Raw genomic sequence first — 23,357 nt, forward strand, 5'->3', positions numbered from 1 at the left:
GATGTACTTTTCTTGTTTAAAAATGACTTGTAACAGTAATTTTATATGGCCATCACCTTCAAAAGATTTCTTTAAAAATCAATTATATTCAATATTGGATCGTTTTACGTAAAATCTGTTAGAAAACTAGATCCATGTCCGCCATGTTGGAGAGACCCGCAACTAAATCTGGAAATCGAATTTCAGAAAAAAATAACCCAAGAACATCTCAAAATTTTACTAGATTTTTCCGAAACCCAATTAATGCAAATATGTAATTCTAATACTGTGGTTTCATCAATATTCGTTGAATACCAATTTTCGTGGATTTCGTTTTTAAGTCTATCCATGAATTTAAATGTTCATTGAAGTGCACTTTCTACTATCAATTTGTATTGAAAGGATCATTGGCCACGAATTTACGTATCCTTGAATATGTGATTTTCACCTTTTCCACGAAAATTGAAACTCTTGAATATTAAAGAAACCACAGTATAAGATACCCAAATATAAACCGAATTCTATGGATTTTCGCATAAATGTGTTTTAAACGAACCATATCGACCCCCTTCCCCATTTTCTTGCGTTAACGTTAAGCGCTATCAACAGTGGGTTTTCTATGATAACGTTTCCACACATAGAAGAAAATGCGTAGTATGTAGCCGCATTCGAGCGACACACCTACATGTACATGTACTAGACACGAATAGGGAGACGGTAGATGATAAATAAATCTACTAGCGGGATAGAACGTGTTCATTTCTGCTCTACAGGAATTCTATACTAGTTGTTAATAACAGTTTTTTAATATTTGCAGTAATTCATACGAGTCGTATTTAGTGTTTCAATGATGCAAGGTATTGCAAGATAATTATTTTAATGGATGCAAATATTGTGAGATTTTTTGCTTGCCAGCAGGACAAACGTTACTGGGTGACAGACTTTCGTAAGACTAAGTCTGTGTTTACCTGTTGTATGACCGCAATTCTTCAGGTAGTATTCGTTTAATTGATTCAAAGACCTTAAGAAATGCATGTCATTTTCTCCACGTAGTTTATTTACCCCTGTATAGGTTCAAAATTTTCTACTAAACAAAAGCAGACGGAGAAAACCATCTACTAGTATTTTCATACAAATGTATTTCAGTAAATGTGTCGTGATTTAAAAAATTATCAAAACAGTTTAGATTTTTTAGATTGATATATCAATAATTTATTTCATGGAAAATCTTGGAATATATTAGGCTTATTTCTAGACACCCTACACTGCAGGTAGAAAACATCATTTAAGTTATAAAAAAAATACTATTCATTTAGAAAGATTTTAAAAGGTTGTTAGAATCCCGCCATCGTTCAGTGCCATTATACACATCTCAACAAATGAGGGAGGCAGAAGTCACGCGCTAGCCTGACACACAGGAAGCCAAGTCCGTGGGTACGGTGTACTGGTAGTTCAGGTAAACGTACGCCAGGGCATAGTACAGTTTGGGGTCTCTCTGGTAGATGTAGTAACGGGCCTCTTGGTCAGTCTGGCAGCTGGTGTGACCGCATCTACAACATTTGATGACGTAGTTCTACAAACATCTACAACATTTGATGACGTAGTTATGCAAACATCTACAACATATTTATAAGACGTAGTAAATTTAGGTATCTTACAATACAAAATGAAGTAGTATCTTTTCAATATCTACAATAAAAAATGACGCAGTAACCTTACAGATCAACAATATAAAATGACGTCGTAACTTAACAGATCTAACGTAACAATATAAAATGACGTAGTAACTTTACAGATCTAAATTATAATGAGGTAACCTTACACATAAACAACATATAATGACGTAGTAATCTTAAACATCTACACAGCCAATTGTGCCTCACGTGAACTTCATGTAATGAAATTCGCGTTAATTTTCATATTTTACGCGTAATTCGCTAATTGTTCTCCAAAATTTAAGCTGAATGTTTTTAAATCAAAAATGGCAATGTCTCTAACCAAGTCGTTTTACACATGTATATAACAAATGCCAACTTCTTTTTTTTGGGGGGGGGGGGGTGCTGCCTTATACCACTCAAAGTTTTGTTGTTGTTGAAAATTGCGATATTTTAACCATACAATCACGTGTACTCACGTGTTCATCCCTCCGGAAGCTCCCACCTCCTGAGTGGCCTTGAAGAATGAGCCCGTCCCCTCGGCCCAATACTCCCGCTCGTCTGACATGGCGTAGGAGCTTGCTGTCCAGATCCCCTGACGGCGTGCGTTGTTGTACGCCTCCGTGATCTATCAAACAGGTAACAACAGTGTGCATGGACAGTGACTCAATCAGAGGGCACTCTCTACTTAATTAATTTTTTTAAAATTTGATTAATGTTCTCCGATTCTTAGCAATGTCCGATAACTCTAAATTAATATCCTGAATTTTTTTATTCGTACCATAAATCTGCCTTTTACAAGGGCAATTTAATAAGTCTTCTAATGTTAATATTTCAAACAGTTATTCAACGAATTATTTGGCTTATTGGGTCTACGGAGATCTATAGCTTGTAAAAGGGTTCGAGCCGTCGATGTACGAGGGTCAATCAAAAAATACGAAGACTTTTGTCATAGCTATATTACTTAACGTCATATCATTACGAAATTTGGTAGAAATAATTTAGCAATACTTTCAGGCAATTTGCAAGAAAGAAAGTTAATATATTTCTCTATTTCTAAGAATTATTTATAATTTTATCCTGCAAAAATTAGGTCACGGCGCACGGTCAAAATTTGTGTTATGTCAACAATAAACCATATAATGTTGAAAGTATTATCTCTATTAATTTGGCTTAAAACCAAATCATATTGAAACTTCAAATTTAGTATAGTCATGGTATTCTATGTACCAAATAATGACGGGATATATTGTTTTGTCGAACAGATATTAGTAACTAAAGTCAGATAGTCCTCTTTAGAATTGACTAAAAACATCGACGTCGCCTGACGTCACGGCGCAACGAGAAGTACAAATAAAATGGATTTAACTCAGGAAAAAGCCGATACAAGCTGTGAAAATGCTCAGTGGTGCAAAAATAAGTCAACAATTATTTGCAAGTTTGTGTTTACCTGTAATAAATTTTGTGGGGGGTGGTGGTCATTGTATTTTGAATATAAAACAGTCCGAAAGAGAGTAGAATATCTGTAAATATTTGGTCATAAAAGAAGTAACGTCAACCGACGTTCAGGGTTATCCTTACTGTAAACTAAGATATACACGGTTAGAAAATGAAAACAATGAGGAACTAACTTATGATTCTCGAGCAAATGGGTGCAAATAAGATGTTAAGTGGTTCAGTGCCATTTTAAATTGTAAGAAGAAAGGCACAAGAGACTAAGCGTGATATAAAGATGGGGTATATCTATAAACTGTGCGTGTTTAATTTTGACGTCATGTTTTGAACGTTACCGTGCGCCGTGGTGACAAAACATGTTGTTTTTAAAAAGGGGTAACAAAAATACCCTTTTATCAAATGGACTAAACCTTCGCATATCAATAACATAAGTATTGGTGCACAGATTAATCTGTTAAGTATGACTTTCATGAAAAATATATGATAGACAGCCGCATTGTCTTCGTATTTTTTGATTGACCCTCGTACGTGTATAATTTTTTTTTCATTTGATCTCAGCTTGTATATAATTCATTCAATTATTCATCTAGGGCAAACCTCTTATAACATTGTCAAATGCGTGGATACCATCAATAAATTTCTGAGCATTTCATTTAATGTATTAAGGGCAAATAACATTTTTATGATTAAAACATATTTTGAGACTGGGGATCGGAGCACCTTAACTAGTCAATAAACTACTTGTTATTTGACACAATATTGCGATGTTTGTCTCGCTTTGACGACTGACAAAGCGCATGTATCAACAAAATAATTTAATGATCTTATGATTTGGCGTTCCGAAAAGTACTATACACTATAAACAAGTGAATAATGTACTTAAAGGTACCAAAACCATTGTGTAAACCAATCATTTGTACTTCATGTATATACCTACATACACATACACTAAGACTACTAGGTTTATATGCTGTTTAGAGCAGAATCTTTTCCCTTTTCAGGCGACAAGGAATCGGGTTAAGGGCGTTAAAAAGGATAAGGTTCCAGGCAAAATTTATCACAATGATGGGACCGGTACTAAAAAAGATTCATTAAAAATGTTGACATGTCCCATGGCTTTTACATTGAAAAACAAAATGTGTCCCATGCCTTTAGGCTTAAAAAAGTTACTGTCCCATGGATTTACATCTACATATTTGTGACATTGTTGCAATAAAAATTACAAAAAGGACAAACAATCAGATTAGATGTTAGATGAAGCAGACTATTGTCACTACCTGTGTCCTAATGGAGGCCGGAAGGTGCTTGTGAATAGTGTGAGCGAATTCGTGAACCAAGATGTTGTTGGTCCGGAAGTAGGGATCATATTGATTACACAGGATGTTGTCCTCCAGGATAGTGCAGGGGTCACCACCGACGCCGCTCAATGTATGGTACTTCCGGTGGTCGAAAGTGCAGGTACCGGAACAGGAGCCGGTACAGATATCTACAGAGGTGTTCATCGTTCATCAGTGAAAAATACCGAGTTCATTAGTCAGAAATACCGTTGTCAATGAATTTACTTTAGATCTTTGACGTTTCCAAGACCACGAGTTTGATATAAAAATGTTCACCGTTCATCAGTGAAAGAAAACCGAATTCTTTAGTCGGTAATATCGTTGTCGATGATTCAAAGACTATGAGTTTGATGTCGACCAATGTAAAATGTAAAAATGTAACATGAAAGAACATAAATCTCTCTCTCTCTCTCTCTCATTTTCTCTATCTATCTATCTCTCTCTCTCTCTCCATGTAAATGTGTTTGTTACATTTATTGCTCTACCATTTTTTGTACTCACTATAGCAATGGGGTGTGTCTCTTAGGGCGGCATATTCCGGGAAAATAGTAGTATCCTGACCGTGCCCGAACACGGCGATCCGGGCGCTCCTAGCAATAGTGCTGAAGATGGAAGGGGGCATGTGTTTAGTCATCCGGGCCGCTATCAGTGCAGCCTGAAAAAAAGTAAAAGTGTGATCAAGACCTTTTATTGGGTCGTCATAATCTGTAGCTTCAATTCTATGATTGATTAGCCCATGAATCTGAACTTAAAGCACATTTATTAACATTTGTGTTTGATGTACCAAAATAGAATATAACGTGAAAATAAAACACTCGGAACAGAGTTTTTGTGGATTACAGGACAACCCTAGTCTTCACACCTGTCAGGTGTTCTTACCAGGTAATGGCCCCGCTCACTGACTATGGAGGTGGCGTCCACCTGTAGCCAGTCCCCCGAGTAGCGCGCGTTCTGGATGTTGCCGTTGGCCCCCACGTATTTATGCTTCAGGGACAGGCGTTTGCCGTGGTAGTGAGATGTATTGTTCCTCGATCGAGACAAAGCTTCTGGTCTAGATGAAACAAAATCATTCTAAAACGGTAACGGCCATGTCATTTTTCGTATTAATGGGGCGTGGTCACGATTTTTGTCATTTGGTTGACTATTAAAAATGCCATACTGAAGCTTAGTAAACATTAAAAACGGGAAAATATTTTCAGACCAAAATCGTGATCATGCCCCTTTAAAGCGTTCCTAAGCGGTATTTCGACAGTTTAGAAATATAGATCATCGTTTCCGAGGTGGACGATGTTTAGAATCGAGCTGTTTGTGGACGCCATTTTGAATCGGGTCTAACCTGCTCCATATAGGATTTTCAGTGGCTCGCAAGTAGCAAAAACTTCGCAATTCTGCTAGGGATCAAAGACACTGGCATGCTTAGCAATATATACACACGTTAACTTATTATCAAATGCACAAAATCATTGATGTACAGTGGAGCCTCAGTTATCCGGACGCTTTGACGCTTTCGTTCCCAAGTTTAATCGTCCGGATAGGTGAAGCGTCCGGATATCTGAAATGTGTCTATTGTTGTCATGAATGATAATGTATTTGTATACAATGGCTCCAAGTGTTTATACTAGGTTTTTTTGCCTTTCATACCATATAGCAACACGTACTAGAGTTGTCTGTTGATATGTAAAGAACTCTTTATTTTATTATTGTGTCTGATACACTGTTGTTCGCAATTTTCCAATTTTTGAAAATTGATTTGGGAAGTCAATGTGTTTATACAAGCTACTCATGGGGTCTAGCACGTAAAAAAGGCGTGAAACTTAATCGACAGGGGTAATCTTTTGTACTGAGTAGGGTATCATCAAATTTTACCGTCCGCTTAAATGAAGCAAGATTCGTAGTAAATCAGTGTTTTGTGGTAAAAAGATTGGTGAGCTAGCGCTGTAGCCACCATAAAAGTTAGAAGCAGATTTCTAAAACATTGGTTTAAATTTCTGAATCGATTAATTAACAATAGGAAGGCACAGTGGTGTACTGGAATTGTGCTGGAGTGGGGTCTCAATTGAGAATTGTGAATCTAGAGTGGGCTTCACATCGGCAAAGGCATAGCTCATTGACTGTGCCTTTAATGTATCTACTGTAATTTCAATTTCGAAGAACCATTGGTACTGTCATGCAGCAATCGTATCTTCTCGGGCCTTTCCGCCAAGCTCGGAAAATATATCGGAGGTTGTTTTCCGAGCTTGAAGAAATTTTAAGATAAAGCTAGTTATTTATTATAATATTTAAAATAACTTTGCATTATAAGACCTAAGCTACTGTTATTTTTTACATTTACAATAAAACACAAAACTTCATGCGAAGATTATGAAACGAAATTCAAATGGTACAGTTTATCTACAGTAGTACAGTATTCCCAGAATCCCCTACAATGGAGTCGAGCATGCGTATTCAAGTGAAAAGGACTAACGTAGTTGCTAGCGCTCGAGAGCGCTAGCAAAAACAGACTGTCAGGATCCGGAACGCGGAATTCCAGATAAATGAGACAAAATAATGTATAAAAAATCTGTTCCCAAATAAAATCGTCCGTAAACTGAAGCGTCCGGTTATCTGGCGTCCGGATATCTGAGGCCCACTGTATGTATTAAAGCACCATGCATACACATCCATTGATTAAGGCCCACTAAGCACTACAGACAAATTATTAAGACACAGACATAGGACCGCTTTGCAACATATACATACGAGGTTTTATTCTCATCACAGGTAAAAACATACATGTTGGTACGCTTCGCAACACAAAGGTCCACGTAGCAACACAAAGATCGCTAAGCATCATAGTCAAAGGTCCGCTTAGCAACAAACGAAGGTTCTCTTAGCAACACAAAGATTCTCTTAAACACACAAAGCTTTTTTTGGCCACACAGGCAACAGTTCACTAAGCACCAATGACCGTGGTTAGTGAATCTTGCTTCACTTACCCGTACAGTTTGACCAGTTCCTCTTGTTCGGGAGTGAGTGGTGGTAACCCGGATGTGACTTACATAGAAACAAAAAAGGCATACAATACCACCTACGTAAAACAGATTCAAGATGCAATCAAAAATAATTTTACCATTAAAAATTAGAACGGCGAGCAACAGCAGCTTGTTCATTGCGTTGTAGAATAGAGGGGACGGGATAACGGGTCCTGAATATTAAACGATTAGTACTAAGATAAGATCGGCGTCGTTCTGGCGACAGTTGACTGTGTGTTCCCTTATGTACTGACAGCGAGGACTAACTATTGACCTGTTTTAAGAAGCTTTACCCTAGATATTGTAAAAAGATTGCAAATTTTACTACCACTAATCACCTCACGTGTATAAGGCGTACACTGACCGACTACTGAAACCTCATGAACTGAGTTCTGCACATACTTGTAGTATGAACAAAACGCATGTATGAAATTCTAACGATTTAGATGTATCATTTTAATTGAAAAGATTTTTGGTCTACTACTTAGTTTTTGGTCGGACATGAGTGCTGAATTCTAGTCTTGATTGCCCAAAATCGTTTCAGTGAACACCTTATCAATACTAAAAGTTTGTAACAGTTATTCAGTGTAACAGTTACACAGTTTAACAGTTCTACTTTAAAAACAAAGCAGAATCCAGATAGAGAACAAGAATTAAGGTATCATTATTTTTGTTGAATGAGATAAAAAAAAAAGTTGATCACATGGTAAAACCTCAGACTAACTTAAAGACTCTTGCTACTTTTTGCTACTCTAGATTCTAATGACTGAACACGATGAACTTTAACAAATTACTAAGTTTTATAAAAGTATCTATAGTGTCTTTGAAGTCATGATATGACTTTTCATTTCTTTTTTTGGTCAAGTACTGTATGGAAATAACTCATTTACAGAGTATCTTTAAGAAGGCTAGATGGTCTTGGCCATTCTTAGACTGTATTGATCTCCTTTAGAAAAAGAGCTCTATATAAAAATAGAGGAAAATACAACAATTCACATGGTAAAATATGTCGATATTTTCTTTACTTAATGATAGTTTATAGCTAAACAAATCAGGTTTAAAGATTTAAGGTAGATTTGATGGACCATCCCGCTTCCTTGAGATTATATAATTTGTTGGAAACTGATCTGTATTTAATAACAACACAATATGGGACTTAAGATTACATGCTATATGGAAAAAAAAAAGAAAAACAAAATTGCCACATCAAGTCTTTACTCTTTTCAATATTACATGTAGTTATTAAAATCATATTGGGGCAAGCATCATGATAGAAGCATCAGTGTATCACACTACTGTCTTACACCAAAATAAAACAAGACGTTCATAAAGCTAACAAAGATGGAATGGCCAAGAGGGGCAACACATTATGCCCCAGCTATGCATTTTATGGCAAACAAAAGGCAATCACTGCTCAAATTTTTTTTGCATCATCCTTATTTGAAGTAAAGCCTCCATGAGTTCCAAACGATCTCTCCTTTTTAGATAGTTGAGAGGTTTACTGTAATAAAACATGGGTCTCTCTTCTTCTTCTGTGTCAAATCTTACAGACCCATCAGATTTCTTAATTCTCTCCAACATACTTTCATCAGCATGCAGTAAAGTGAATCGTACCTGCAAAACATATGCAATAAACAATATTGTTATATCCTTATAAATATTTAGAATTTTACTTGTATTAGCTGCAATAATGTAGCCCTCTCCGATTTTTTTATATCTGATGTTTACTGGAGAGGGTACAATTCCATAGGATCTCCGTAATGGTGCAAAATTAATTTTTTAATGCGACTGACTTCAGTCTGAAAAGATCGATTTTATATTTGACTTCCTTTAGATAAAATGATTTTTTTAATTCAGGTTGAACAAACTAACCATATATAAATCAAAACCAGATAAAACACATCAGCATGTTTATCAGTCGTCTTTTTCAGCAGCCATGACAGTTCTCACGTGATTTTATGGGATTTACGCTTGGAGTTTTGATGGGCTTGATAACGTGAATGTCAGTGTAAATAATCAATCTTACCTCGTTCTATCACTAAAACATCATTTAAGGAAATGGTATATAATGGAAAATTCATATTTACCGCGTTAATTATGTTTAAAATAGAGGAATTCCTATATTCAGTTCAAGATCCGCTCCTAAATTCTCATTGGCTGTCCCAAAATAAAACCGGTCAAGGTCAGTAAACATGGTAAAAATGACTTACACTGGTTTGTTCCACGGTCATTCCCAGAACGGCCCTGGGGGACACAGATCTGGCCATGTACACTAACAGATCACCCAGATGACAGGCCAGAAAGGAATCCGGAGAAAAAGCTGGAACACTGGAGTTCACGTCAGAGGGGGATCTGTGCATTCTGTTTGGTGATGATGAAGAATCAGCTCTCTCATTACTCTTTATATCTTTTACATTAACCTTAAAAAATAAAAAGTGTGGATATGGATATAAAATTATTTCGTACCAGCTTATTATATCTACCGTATTTATGCTCTACCTATTCAAATCTCAAGAAATCACTAATTTATTTGGAAAATTAATGAGTGGCACTTGACAATGCATAGGATGTGCAATTTTAACAGTGTACGTGTACCAGTGTTTCAATACTTTTCATAATTGCAAAAACTCAGATTCCATTTTTTAGGATTATTGTGAATTTCCTTTATTTTAAAATTGATGATTTTGAATATTTCTACCTTGTTACATTTTAAAGAGTTTTACGTAATGTGCATCATGATTCAACTGTAAATGTCACTAAACATATAAGGTGTGATTACTGATATCAACTAATATATATACTGCCTACACGACAGACAGACAGACTGACATGGAGATGAAAATGACAGCCTACATGTGTTTCCACAATGTAACTGGGTGACTTTTTTAATGAAAAATGTTACCTCACAAACAGCTATGACAGAGCGCCCCTTTCTGGGATCTGATGTCATGCATAAAATGTCTGGCTCAGAATTCACTGCTTTCTTTAGTATCAGAGACTTTTGGGTTTTCATAAATGGCTGCTGGCTATAAAAAAAAAAGAATCAAATATAAAAACATTCAGATTTAGAGAACAAGAAGGCAACGTTCGCACATTTTCTACACAGAGAGTAGCAGGACAGAAGGAGGGACAGACTGATCACTACAGGGCAGATAGTATCTGTTGGGTGAAGTATAAGAGAGAGGAGGCCAAGGGGAAAGAAAACATGTTAACAATGGCAACAGATCTCTCACCATGATAAATCAACTCAAGGCACTTTATACCAAGTTGATACCTGAGTTTGAAGAAGTTTTAAAGTGTGTCCCTTAATATTTGAACTCATGAACATAAAGATGAAATAATAACTAACATTGTTTTCAATCCAAAGATTTGAAGAAATTTGTCAAACAAAATCTGGTACTGCCATTTTAGAAAATGTTCATCCTCTCTACAGCTTTCCATGATATATGCCAAAGTAAATATGAAGTCTTCAGCACGGGCTCCAAATCTGCAACAGAAGAATATACAAAAAGTTTTATGATGTAACTCATAAGGTTGTCAACAGTTAACCAAGTTACCTACCCGGTATTCAGTATTCTGAAACTTATATTTAAAAAAAAAACAGTACAAAATATGTTTTAATGACCATATTAATGAATTATTTAAATATAAGGATATGTTATAAGTTAATTAGTGAGAGGAAATAATACCAAAGATAAAGTTAAAATAGCAACCATTAGAAGCATTTTGCAATAATAGAGGTTCATGAACCACATTATTCTTGTTTGATGGGGCTAAATGTGATAAATTTGTTTAAATCAAACACTGAATCATCTAATAAAATGATTGCTGTAAGACAGCTTTAGTACTTTAGTACTTTAGTACTTACGTTGAAGCACCTTGAGATCCTGGATATCGGAAATCGGTGTCAAATTTAACAAGTTTCATCAAATCAGTTGGAAGTCCATCACACATAACAGCTTCCCTGATCTCCTCTAAGGAATCAAAGTCCACGTTTCTAAAACAAGTAGCTACTTTTGGAAGCATTGTGCGTATTTCTTGAAGACATTCTTCAGGTAACACTGACAAACTCCACTCTTTGATTAGACTCTCAGGAGATTCCTTGCGTCTTGCACCAATACCAAGCTTGTCAATGAAGGCTCTCCTCCATAATCTCGTATGTATGGGCACGCTGTCAGTGCTAGCACTTAGAAAAGCTGATAATTCAATATCTGAATGCACCAGTCTCTGTGATTTTAAGCTTGATCTATGTGCATCTATGAGGCTTTGGTCAGCTCTTCTTTTTCCAGCCATAATGTCATCAAAAGAAGGCGAAATTGGTTTCCATAACTTTCTCTACATCTGAGAAGATCAACTACAGGTAAAAAAGAAATCTTGCAACATTTACCATTACCAAATTTCCAGGTCTACATTTGGACAATACCATTAGACAGGTGTTAGATCTATATGGGGTCCAGGGGTATTTGACATGTATAACTATAATTGTTACTTTGTATTTGACATGCAGTTGTATAAAAAGTGTTACATAACTTAGAACAATAAACAAATAAAGGAGGAGAACAGCAAGAGCAACCGAGATGTTTGATTATAAAGAAAAATGTCTCTTAGAGTTGTTATTTGTATTTTTAACGATAATTACAATGCGATAATCCATTAATTGAATCATAATATTAATAGTTGTGTTTTCATTGCATGTCCATCTAAAGCCGGAATGTAACCTAAGGCCTAGTCAATGTACTGACTCAACACGTGACAATAAAATTTGGTCGCTGAGTTTGGACCGTAAATTCATTTAGCTACCATAATTCACCTCTAAACACACGATGAAGACTTACTCAGTAACTGACACAGCGAGCTGTGGCATCCTCTTCGAAAATCCGCCAAAGATACAAGAATCCCGATCCCGACCCATAAAATGAATACGAAGTAAACAACACCCCCAATACCCACCAAACACACACACACACACACACACACACACACACACTGGTAGTTTAGACCGTGGATGGAAGGTGATTTCTTTTAGCTTTTCATACATGTATCTTTAACTTCACAGAATAGTAAAATCTCTTGTGACCAACTTTCGTTCAAAGTTATAATGAAAGTTAAAGCCCCCCCCCCCCCCATCTTCGCTAGCCAAGGGTTTCCTTCTAAGAGAAGTGTAGTGTATCGGAAACCCTTTGTTAGCGAAGATGACTTCCTTTCCCTTAATTACGATCTAAGGAACGCGTCAATCAAGTAAAGAATGACAATATACAGGTTTAGCTAACCGACGGTAACATTCTAATTTTCTTATTTTATTTATTTGTTTTATATATATACATGAATCGTTTGTAAATCAAAAACTGTCAATTGATTTCAAACAGTCAGCGAGGCCTAAATCAGCTGCTGCAGTGTTGATAGTTGAACGTGAACCCATTTTATTTTGTTTAAGAATTAAACAAAAGCGATCACGAATAGTTGTAAAAACATATTTAGACATTTGAAAAAAATAAAAAAAAGACTCAATAAAGAAGTACCATACAAATTTCTTCATTGATCAATTTTAGAGACAACGTCTATGTATTTGGTTCCATAAAGCTGTAACTATTTTCTGTTCAGCATTTTTATTATTTTTTATTATCCCCCGTTTTTTTTTTTGTTTTTTGTTTTTTTTTTGTTTGATAAAATCGTGACTTTTTTTTTAAAAATATATGTTTTAATATTATAGGTTGTACACTGTAAGAAATGATAATTCGGACATATACTCTATTTTATTTCATTATTTATTTTTATCATATGTTCCATTAAAACCAGGGAAGGGAAGCATTTGCATATATTATCGACAAACATATTTTGTTACTACCCACAGGGGCCAAGTCCGTTTTAACATTAATTTTAATGTAACCATCTTTATTTATGGTTACATTGAAATTAATGTTAAAACGGGCTTGGCCCCTGTGTTACGACCTGCAAGAGTAGAATGGTGTTTCTACTAGATGAAAGAACGATAACTCTATATATATAGATCGATTTGCACAACTTATATTACGTTATTATATAATTATGTCACATAGTAAACTGTATGGCTTAGTCAAACTCAATGTGGGACTTTTGCCCCAATCTTACGTGCTTCAGTAACTTAGTATAATCATTAATCTCATCTTTGCTAGCTAGGGAAGGAATCCTTGGTTAGCGATGATGGAATATCATATAGAATAGACTTTACACAGATTATAACTACGATTGATGTTTGGGTGGGGTTTTTTTTTGGTTTTTTTTTGTTGGTTTTTTTTCGGTTTTTTTGTTTTTTGGTTTTTTTTATTGCCTACACATGATGTTCCTCCTTGATAAATAATTCCTTGATGGAACATCATTTTGTTAAGTTAAGGTCTATTTAAAATTTCCGTTAGGATGGTGACAATTCCTTCCTGCAGGAATTTAATCCGGATTCTATAGGATTTTAAAAGATGGAGAAGATATGAAACACTTCCCAATTGGAAAGAAAGAATGTAAGAAGTTTGTGCGGATTAGGGCATGTGCGCAATTCAATTTCTATTTTAAATATAATTGTGCAACAATGATACCATAGCTCAGTAGTTAGAGTACAGGCCGAGTGAACCGCAGAATAAGAGCCCGACTTGTGAGAGCTTTTGTATTTTTACTGAATTAAATATTCGAAAACCATATTTTTTTCTCAAAACTTGAATACTTTTATGCCTGTTTGGCTTACATATACTGCTGATGCATCTAGCCATTATTCACAATAAAATAATTTTCTGCTAATTTGAAAAACACATTCAAGAAGTAGTGATCCATGCACCTTAAACGAAGTATTGAAACCGATTCTCAGAGTAGCGGTAGAGGATCAAAAACATCCAATATTAATCAGATTGCGTGATTGGTTGAAATTATTACCAAGTAACTGTTTTACCGTGTTCCTGCTGCGAGTTTATGCATACAGTATGCGTGAAGAAAGAGTGAAGAAAGAGTGTTCGAGTATCTGAGTGACTGTGTTGCTGCATGATGCGTCATTGATTGTCCATGTTGCAGGTGTGAGTTTGTGTGGCTCCAGGCACGTATACCATCTTAAATTTAAAAAAGTATTTATCTACCTGTATATATAAATATGCATATAAATTTAAGAAAATGATTGCCCCGCGTAGGGTAGAAAAAAGGTTGGAGGCTGTGTGTGTGGGTGGTGGTACGTGACGGAATAGTATGAGGGGTTGGTTAGGTGAGGGTTCTCGTATTATAATTGTTGTATTATAATTTATATATCATTTATTAGACCCTTGACGTCACAATTTAATGCAAATATGTTATTGTACCTCATGTACCATTGTATAATAATGGTTTGAGAGAATAAATCCAATTGAATTGAATCGTATATCAACAACGCATTGTCTTATGACACGTGGCGCCACCAAAAAGGTTGATTGACACCTCTTTACCTTACAACACAAAGACTGGAGGACCATCAACAAGACATAGAAAACAGACAAACTCGAGTCCGTGCAGATTGGGGTTGAGATATTTCGTTATCATCGATTGCATTTATAGCCCTGCGCCGGGACCTATTATTCCCATGCAAATGAGCTGGCAGAATAATTATTGTCTGGCGAGTAAACATGTTCAAAATGCATGCATAATCAATGGGAATCTGCATGTTCTAGATACAATCCAATAATTTAAATCCTTCTCAAATCTTGATAACCCTTGGATCAAACGATCTTATTTATAGTTCAAGTTCTGCAAATAAAAATCAACTAATTAATCACAGGATTGAGTTCAATACAATATTTTCCTAGCTTTGGAAAGACAATCATTAATTCATTGTTTCTTGTTGTCAAATATAGACACTTTTGGGCCGAGCAAACTCCACAGCTCTCCCCTTTCTAAGTATTGGTAGGTGGTTGTACAACCAAAACATTTGTTTTTCAATTACCAGTAAACTGAGAAACAAGAGCGCGCCAGCAACCTGCAAGTTATTCCGCGGGTCAAAAGCGTCAGTTCGGTATGCTTCTGGATATTAGGTCAGCCTGCTATTTACAGGCGGGGGTAATGCTGTTTTGCGCGCAAACCAGACACCACCATGTGTTGCATGGATTGAATAAATAGGTTAACAACAACTTTAACACGAGGGGTTTTAATTCAGACAAAATATTTTCTCATAAAAATGTCGTTTACAACTTTGCTTAAATTAGATATAATTCTTTGTAACGACTTCCGCAGTCAAGGGGATGTCGTAAAATGAAGGGCATCAATCACTTACATAACAATTTTACGACAAATAAACCTTTCCAGGGACCGTGCGTGTGTTAATTAGCGGCGGTTTATGGATAATACCTAAGAAAAATAATTGGTATACCTACTTGGTGCGAAGAGGCATAGTTTGAGGGGCCATGTTTTTTACTGCCGACTTTTGGTAATAAAAACGTCGAAACACGAGTTTCTACACATTGCAACTGTTACATATTTCATTTTGATGTTTTATAGCATGATTCATGAGTGTATATCAAGGTTATACCACAAAAGTTGTTCAAATATCTGAAAATGGAACAGAGTTAAGAATTTCTCTTATTGAATTTTAATTATCGATGATAACAATGTCTTCCTAAGCAAACTTTATCGGGAAAATACGTTATTAAATTGGTACAATTATTATTAGTATAGATACTCTAGAACATCTTTCACGAGTATTAACTATAGACATAAAGATCATTTTTGCAAGGTGTTAAATCTTGCGTTTCAAGTAATTTGCTTCACTTTAACAAAAAATATCTACCTTGAAATAAGCATGTAAATACGTTTAATATTTTGGAAACTGCACCCAGACGAATACATCGACATTTTCGTCTTTTAGCCCAATTCACATTGCGCAAACTTTTGCGCAGGTACATGTAAATCCTTGGTTCTGGCGCCAAGAAACACGTTATTAATGTTCAATTGATGTTCATTCAGCACCAGTATGTTAAACGAAATGCACAGACAAAGAGCAACAAGCATGGAAATATGAGAAAATATTGTGACCAGTTGTGCATATTTAATAGGCAGTTTTTACTCTGAGAATATTAATATTTTTATTCACAAATTTAAGTAGGTTTTTCGTACCTTTTCTTCAGTAAACTGAACACAAATGTCTGATTGTTAATGATGTCATGTACATTTTAGATGAAGATACCGGGGTTAACAATGAACAACTCGACATAAGTTTGTAAAATATTCTACAGAAAGATCTTGCATAAAATTAGTTCGATCCTGGAACCAGAAACACACTATTTATTTCCATTGTCCTAATTTCAAGATATAAATTTACATATTATAGTTGTTCTCGTCTACAAGATCATAAGGAAGACAGTTTCAATGTTACATTACATAGAATATGGGATGAAGAAAACTTCTAAACGGTCCATATAAGAAAAGTCGATTTTCATTCCATTCTAAAGAATTTTTAATCGTCATTAATTTTTTTCATATCGAAAAAATAAATCAGAAGTTCTAATGAACAAAATGAAAAAAATTAGGTTTTTTGAAATATATTCTATTGTTTTGTTTTTTCACTTCACCAACATTAAAACTGAATTAGATCGTTTTGAGTCTTGCTGTAAAACATAGACTATCAACTTTCACTGCATTGAAAACAAAGAGACAAACAAGAGATAGCGTTTACAAGAAACACAGAATGTCACGATTTCGGCCATCATTACGTTGGTCACCTCTTATACATGTATCTCATCATTTTGGTCTCTATATTTCGGCATTAAAACACAAGTAAATCTTCTGCAACAACTCAACATCAAGATCGATTATCGCGCCAAATCAACCAATCATGTTCACCTTAATCGGGTCAAACTTAACGGAGTTCTTCTTATCGCCTAACGACAGCAAATAGGAAAGTTCGGAAACAAAAAATCTACCATAGTCCTTCTTTTTATCGCGTTAGCAGAATTTCAGTCTGACATATCAGCGTGACCGTATCGGCGGAGGAATCTGCGGGTTTTGGGACTTTGTTACTCGGATAGCCACCTCACGCGCACTGAGCAAACACTATCAGTACTATATCTCTGCATCAGGAGAATTATACCCGGAATCTAAACAAATTTAAACAATATATGCTCAAAGTAATTCTATAGAGGGTTCGAGCTCCGTCGCCTGGGTATTCTGATAGAAACTATTTTGCGCGCAAAATTACACTGATTGTAAATCTCGCTTTGCCAATCCGGTGACCAATCGGAAGGGAGATTAACGAAGTATGGAAAATGAGTTTGACAGTTGTTGTATGGTACAGAAAGCTCGATAAGAGAATTTCAATCTCCGAACTGATGTAAGAGAAGACGTGTGTCATGAAGGATCGGTTGACACAGAGACGCATTTTTAAAATATTCCTTGACTTACTGAAGCGTCATCTATACTCTGTTCCAAGATATTCATACAGCACATTTTCCTTAAATTGTTCCATATCCAGAATATCTCCTTTGAAACACCCCTCTAGCTTGATTAAAGAGCGCAGGCAAAAATAAAATCTAGATACGGGAACTCTGCATTGTAAACGACACAAAAGTACACGGATGATAACGTTGAAAAATTGGGCGAGGTGTTCCGAATTGAAATTTACCCCCGTTTTGAATCTACGTTAGAGATATGTTATATTTTGTTAGTTTTACCTTGTAAAAAAGAATTTACATGTCGATGAAAATATTTCAAAAGTTTCAGTTTATATAGATAAAAGATACGGTATATATACATCTACAACTATTGTCTTTTTTCTTACGAAATCCGACTGTAGTCATACAGCTATTAACAACACCAGATCAAAATCATCAGTTTTGATCAATTATTTCTGTAGTGCTCTCAACCTGCAAGCTTACATAAATCACCAAAAAAAAAAAGCGTTTTGACATTCACAAACATCTTTGTCTGTTTAACATATGGAGTCTAAAAGTAAATCATTTCATCCATAAGTTGTCACTCAACATTTTATAGTACCGGAAATTTTTTTTAACATTTTATACAAAATTTTCATAAATATGCAATAGGGAAATGACGACAAAACTGACTTATGTTGAGTTTGCTTCCGCGAATAACAATCCATACAAAAAAGTACTATATCATTAAAATGATAGTAATGCAAATCATAATTATATGGAAAAGGTTATATTGAATTTTCAAAAAGTTTATTTCAAATATATGACTTATTTTCTACGAAAGGTGGAATTTTCAAGTTGTATCCCATAATTGATAAACTAAATGTGTCAAAGGACCAGCCACCAAACAGCCTACACTACATTGATTTGGATTCATCACAGGTAATCTAAACTCACCAAAATCTCTCTTGTAAAGACGGATCAGTGTTCTCGTCCGTAACAGAGAATTAGAAGTAAGCTGACAACGTGTAAACTGAAGTGGACGAGTGCTGATTGAAAACAATGTAGCAACGGTTGGAATTGTCGCCAGAACGTGTTCTTGGAATAACAACAGGTGACTTGTTTCCTACCTGGACATCGGAGAAGCCATTGAAGGACACTCCATCAGAGAAGTGTCCGGCAAAGACAGACATCCTGTCAATATTGTAACTAATGTGGGAGACATAAGCGCTGACCAATATCGGGGCATGCGGGTCAAAGTAATAAACCAGTGGTCCAGAGTAAGGCTTACATGTAACTATCAGGGTTCGCTATTTCACGTACATAGCTGAAGCTCTCTGTGATATCAAAATACATAATTGATACACATTAAGCTGATTTTTATAAAACATATGTTAATGTTAATATCATAATTCTAATAAAGTCAAAGAAATATATTGTAACATAACTTTCCACATTGACGTCAAATCAAATCAAACTGTTCTTAAGATAGCCTTAATAGCGACTATTTGCCGTGATATTTGCCAAACAACATGGCGCATACCTTACTAGTACTCTTTTAAAAAGAATTACCTATTGGAATCAAAGTCCTGTATGAATTTAAACTTCGATAATTTTTCAAAGTGCGTTGCCTCAATTCTTTGAACAAAGGCACCTGACGTTGAAATTTTTTCTCATGATGAAAATATATTCAATATACATGTACCTAAAAATATAATGTATTATTGGGTGTATGATATTTATTTTTATTATAAGAAAAGATTTATAACATCAGGTGCCTGTGGATAGAATTTAGATTTGTAGTAACCTTTAATTTAAAAAGGTTGTAAATTTTTTCTTATTGGAAAACTACTTCTCTACATGAAATTCATATGGGAAAAAACATTCATCCTCGACAGGAAATAAAACTGTTAAAAAATTTCTAGATTATCCTAAAGCAAAATAGTTCTAAGCAACGAATTATTATTTTCCCAAGGTTTTTTAATATTTAACAGTAAATTTATCACCTAACAGATAATACACACTAGATATAAAAGCAGAGGTGGTATTTGTATCCTCTGGGATTATCATAGAATAAGTAATTCATAAATGGATGTTTATGAAACTGCACTATTGAAAAGTGCATACTATACATATATAAGGGCATAGCATCTCCTCCGGCTTCTTCTTTTTTTTTTCTCCAAAGATAGACATATTAAAAACTAAATGAATCAATCAATTATTTAAATTCTAAAAAGTTCATTGTTAAGTGTTTTGATCCGAAAAAATAATAACATGAGCAGAAGCATTCGAAAACTGCTTTTAAAGATGGGGGAATAAGGCGGGTAAAATGCCTATATTTGGACAGACTGGCTGCAGAGGTCTGTAACTCCCGGTCTGAAGGAATTTGGATGGACGACCTAGAATGCTACAGACCTTCAGCTTAGGACAGATAAGAAACTGAAGTATAAAAATATCAACAAGTTTGATAATTCTTTTAAATATCATTCCAAACGATTTATGTTTACCATAACATTGAAATGTAACCCTTAAATAGGCTCAATACTTGGAATATTTTGATTTGAAGCAGTGCATGCGTACAACAATCTTCAAATAGAATTATTTTTTAGAACTTCACTGCCTTTTATTTTATAGAGCGAGTCTTTGCTCCATAATTTTGTCATAGTCTGGTGAAGGTCTAATAGAAAACAGAACAATTTCAATAAAAAAACCTTATCTTTGATGGCCCACTATGCATGTGTGTTCCAACAACTGAACATTCTAGAAAAAAAATAGTGGTCCGTAATATCGCGACCAAAGTAACATTTCCCAATTTTTTTGACTTCTTTGTTGGGATTTAACGGTTCAGTGGTTACAAAAACCTTATATGACTGGCCTTATTTGGTTAGGGGTTCGATTCAACCAACATTTGAGGCAATTAATTTTTATTTTCTTCGATTTACCGACTAATATAGATATAACTACTATCTTCTAATTTTTTTTTTTTTTTTGCAAAATTACAATTGTATTTTATTGTTATCATTTTAATGAAAATGTATCATATAGCAATTGTGCCATCTAGTTATCCCATCTTTCTTTGCAGTGCACTGCGGTTACACCCCCCCCCCCTTCCTCCATTTTCAATTTGCTTACTACATATATGCATAATCATAAGGTATTATGCCGCATACAATACGGACTTCGCTGTTGTGATCGGTATAAAGGCTGTCTTAAATTTGTCGGAAACAGTAGCTTTTCATTCGATATTTACTTTCCATGAATATCTACACCATACGGCTTATTAAGAACAATGATTCGAGAATTCTGAGGGACCTTATCATTCGTTTGTGCGTTCTATAAAACTAAAACTATTTGTAAGAATATACTTTTCATTTCGTCGATATAGGCGGTTAACAAGTTCCCATGCAAACATAAAATCAAATTTCACGTTGGCCTCTGTGATTTGCACCAAGAAATCGCCATTTTGTACGTTCTGCTTACTGAATCAAACGTCATATAAATGCTAATAAATCAGAATTTGTCAAACCATCAGATACAGACCCAGCTCCACAAAAAAGACCGCCAAATTCCGCACTGCAGTTCTCGCACTCTAGCCGTGATTTAATCAAATGGAGTTGGGATAAAATTCTGGTAAATGCTTTTGTAAAGCAATTCCATGTATGTTTTTATTTTCTTTTTCTTCATTATTAAAAGGCAGACTCAAATGCAAAAAACATTATGGATTTTTTTATGGAAGCGTTTTAGTTAAGGTAATCTGATTTATCTGAGAATATAAAAGGTACAAAAATAAATTCACTGGCCTATTTTAAAAAAAAAAAATCGGCAATGATGTTAGGTAATTATAAAAAAAATTGATTAAAGTACAAACCACTATATAGTACATTGTACTGTTTCGGTTCAGATATCACTGTATTGTCTTTGTGTTTTTGGGTGCTAATGTAGCATAAACGTTTCATTGTACTGAGTTAGTCTTGCAATACCCGGGGGTCGCCGCCCCCTGACCGTTTCGACCCCGTGGCCTATCGGTCCGTGATAGTCGTCTTGTTTATACTAGTCCACTACTCACTCCATTAATTCGCAGCAATGCAATCACTTACCCCCATCATGTTATTGTGATCAGAAGTAATAAGCTACTTGATGAGACGGGCTGATGAATTGATAGTTGATGGCTGGGTGAGCTGAAGTATCAGTCGAGAGCTCCTCTTTTCTCTCTCTCTTCTCTCTCTCCTCCCACCTTCCATCCCGCTTACAGCCGCGCAGGGTTCGTGATAAAGGCAGTGATGCGTATCGACAAAACTCTTCTTAGCTACTGTTCAATGGGAGAAAAAAATTGTCAATCATCGCACTGGGTCCGTACCTCAGCGCGTCATCGATAGCAGAGCTCCACCATCGACGCACGGTCTTAACCACCAACACCAAGCAGCTTAGCAAAAGCTACACTTTCATCTGAAGTGTGCTCACTAAACTTAACATATTCAATATTTATATTTGAAATGAGGATGTGAATTGACTTATCCTGTAATACAATTTTAACGTTTGTATTTTGGAAGTAAGCATCTTGGTAAGTGTTGCCGTGCATATCGTGTTTTATTATCATCTTAAAAATTATTTCATTCCGTAATCTTGATAAGGAGGCTGAATTAACAACTAGCTTTTATTGTTGCTTCATTAATTTCCCCCTTAATTTCTCGTAATAAATATCAGAGCGAAATTATAGTCTGTTATACGGCCAAAAATGAAATATTTGAAACTAAAATAAAAAGAATACTTGTTGAGTAAGTGTAGGGAGCAGGCATCTATGGCTCAATGAAAACATATTTGATACGGTAAAGAAATGCAGGCCATTGCAGAGTTTGATCGTGAGTAGATGGAATTGTTATTTATATAAAGCTCGATCTTTTTTTCACAATCTGAGGCAATGAAATCTATGTACAAATGGAGGGAAAAAAATGAACTTGATTTTTAGGAATTGTTTACTTTTCTTATTAATTGGCAATTTCTGTGGTAAAACAATATTCAGTGACATTTCAAAATTTGCGGAGAAAAAGGTCGTTATTGATTTTAAAGCCAATCACAGATGTGACAATTCATTTGTAATTCAGAAATTACGATGTTTTATATTCTAATTCCCGATAGCAAATCGTATCAACCAATTTAAGCATATGTTTATTAAGGATGTCAGGTCATTTAATTTCTTTTCGTTATTTAGGGTCATTAAGAACTAGGAAATGTCCTTTACAAAAAATATAGATTTTTCAACAAATGTAAACGAAAATTAATGATAACTATAATGTAAAATCTAAATTGTTTTTAAGGATAACCACCTATCTTTGAGATGACGGAAATGACACGAAGAAGCAAAATTAATTTGAAAATCAAAATGCCGGTGACGTTCGCATTCGATAATTTGTCTTATAAATGTACATACGGGATACTTCTACGTATAATTTCCGTCTTATTGATGTTGGTCCACTCGGTTAACAAGCTCACTGTTCATCAGTGGCCACTGCTCTCCCCGTGTACCTGTCCTAATGAATTAGACGGCAGGTAATTCCAGATTGCTATTGAACACTA

General features: G+C 35.2%; 3 protein-coding genes across 5 annotated transcripts in view; 1 reads left to right on the forward strand and 2 right to left on the reverse strand.

Annotated features, from left to right (window-relative positions):
* Positions 1–1,160: 1,160 nt before the first annotated feature.
* On the reverse strand, positions 1,161–7,834 carry LOC105330394 (uncharacterized). Its single transcript, XM_034467108.2, has 7 exons — positions 7,536–7,834; positions 7,402–7,459; positions 5,306–5,477; positions 4,928–5,081; positions 4,367–4,575; positions 2,114–2,262; positions 1,161–1,529 (listed from the first exon to the last, which is right to left on the reverse strand). Exons 1-7 carry the CDS (start codon positions 7,573–7,575, stop codon positions 1,382–1,384), a joined length of 930 nt encoding a protein of 309 aa, XP_034322999.2. The 5' UTR covers positions 7,576–7,834; the 3' UTR covers positions 1,161–1,381.
* Positions 7,835–8,635: 801 nt separating this feature from the next.
* Positions 8,636–22,019, reverse strand: LOC136269483 (uncharacterized). 2 transcript variants are annotated; one of them, XM_066086897.1, is made up of 6 exons: positions 21,881–22,019; positions 11,306–11,791; positions 10,787–10,924; positions 10,340–10,463; positions 9,648–9,857; positions 8,636–9,051 (listed from the first exon to the last, which is right to left on the reverse strand). In XM_066086897.1, exons 2-6 carry the CDS (start codon positions 11,728–11,730, stop codon positions 8,845–8,847), a joined length of 1,104 nt encoding a protein of 367 aa, XP_065942969.1. In that variant the 5' UTR covers positions 11,731–11,791; positions 21,881–22,019; the 3' UTR covers positions 8,636–8,844. The 2 variants fall into 2 exon arrangements, with proteins under 2 accessions (XP_065942969.1, XP_034322997.2); XM_034467106.2 differs by lacking the exon at positions 21,881–22,019 and adding an exon at positions 12,273–12,371.
* Positions 22,020–22,193: 174 nt separating this feature from the next.
* The window catches only part of LOC105330392 (G-protein coupled receptor GRL101), a 40,497-nt gene continuing 39,333 nt past the window's right edge, over positions 22,194–23,357 (forward strand). The window contains exon 1 of one of the 2 annotated variants that reach the window (XM_011432043.4): positions 22,194–22,344. The gene's annotated coding sequence lies outside the window, so the exon portion shown is untranslated. The remainder of the gene's footprint in view (positions 22,345–23,357) is intronic. The other variant, XM_011432042.4, reaches the window with a different exon arrangement.

Source organism: Magallana gigas, chromosome 6, assembly GCF_963853765.1.
Source record: "Magallana gigas chromosome 6, xbMagGiga1.1, whole genome shotgun sequence".
Lineage (NCBI taxonomy): Eukaryota > Metazoa > Mollusca > Bivalvia > Ostreida > Ostreidae > Magallana > Magallana gigas.

Excerpts from the sequence above, each read along its gene's own strand:
- LOC105330394 (XM_034467108.2), bottom strand. The coding sequence starts at position 7,575 with ATGAACAAGCTGCTGTTGCTCGCCGTTCTAATTTTTAATG. Across the intron at positions 5,082-5,305 it reads GTGAGCGGGGCCATTACCTG|GCTGCACTGATAGCGGCCCG; the intron begins GTAAGAACACCT and ends ACTTTTTTTCAG. Across the intron at positions 1,530-2,113 it reads GCTTCCGGAGGGATGAACAC|ATGCGGTCACACCAGCTGCC; the intron begins GTGAGTACACGT and ends CAAATGTTGTAG.
- LOC136269483 (XM_066086897.1), bottom strand. The coding sequence starts at position 11,730 with ATGGCTGGAAAAAGAAGAGCTGACCAAAGCCTCATAGATGCACATAGA. Across the intron at positions 9,858-10,339 it reads CTGTCATAGCTGTTTGTGAG|GTTAATGTAAAAGATATAAA; the intron begins GTAACATTTTTC and ends TTATTTTTTAAG. Across the intron at positions 9,052-9,647 it reads TGACCGTGGAACAAACCAGT|GTACGATTCACTTTACTGCA; the intron begins GTAAGTCATTTT and ends TATGTTTTGCAG.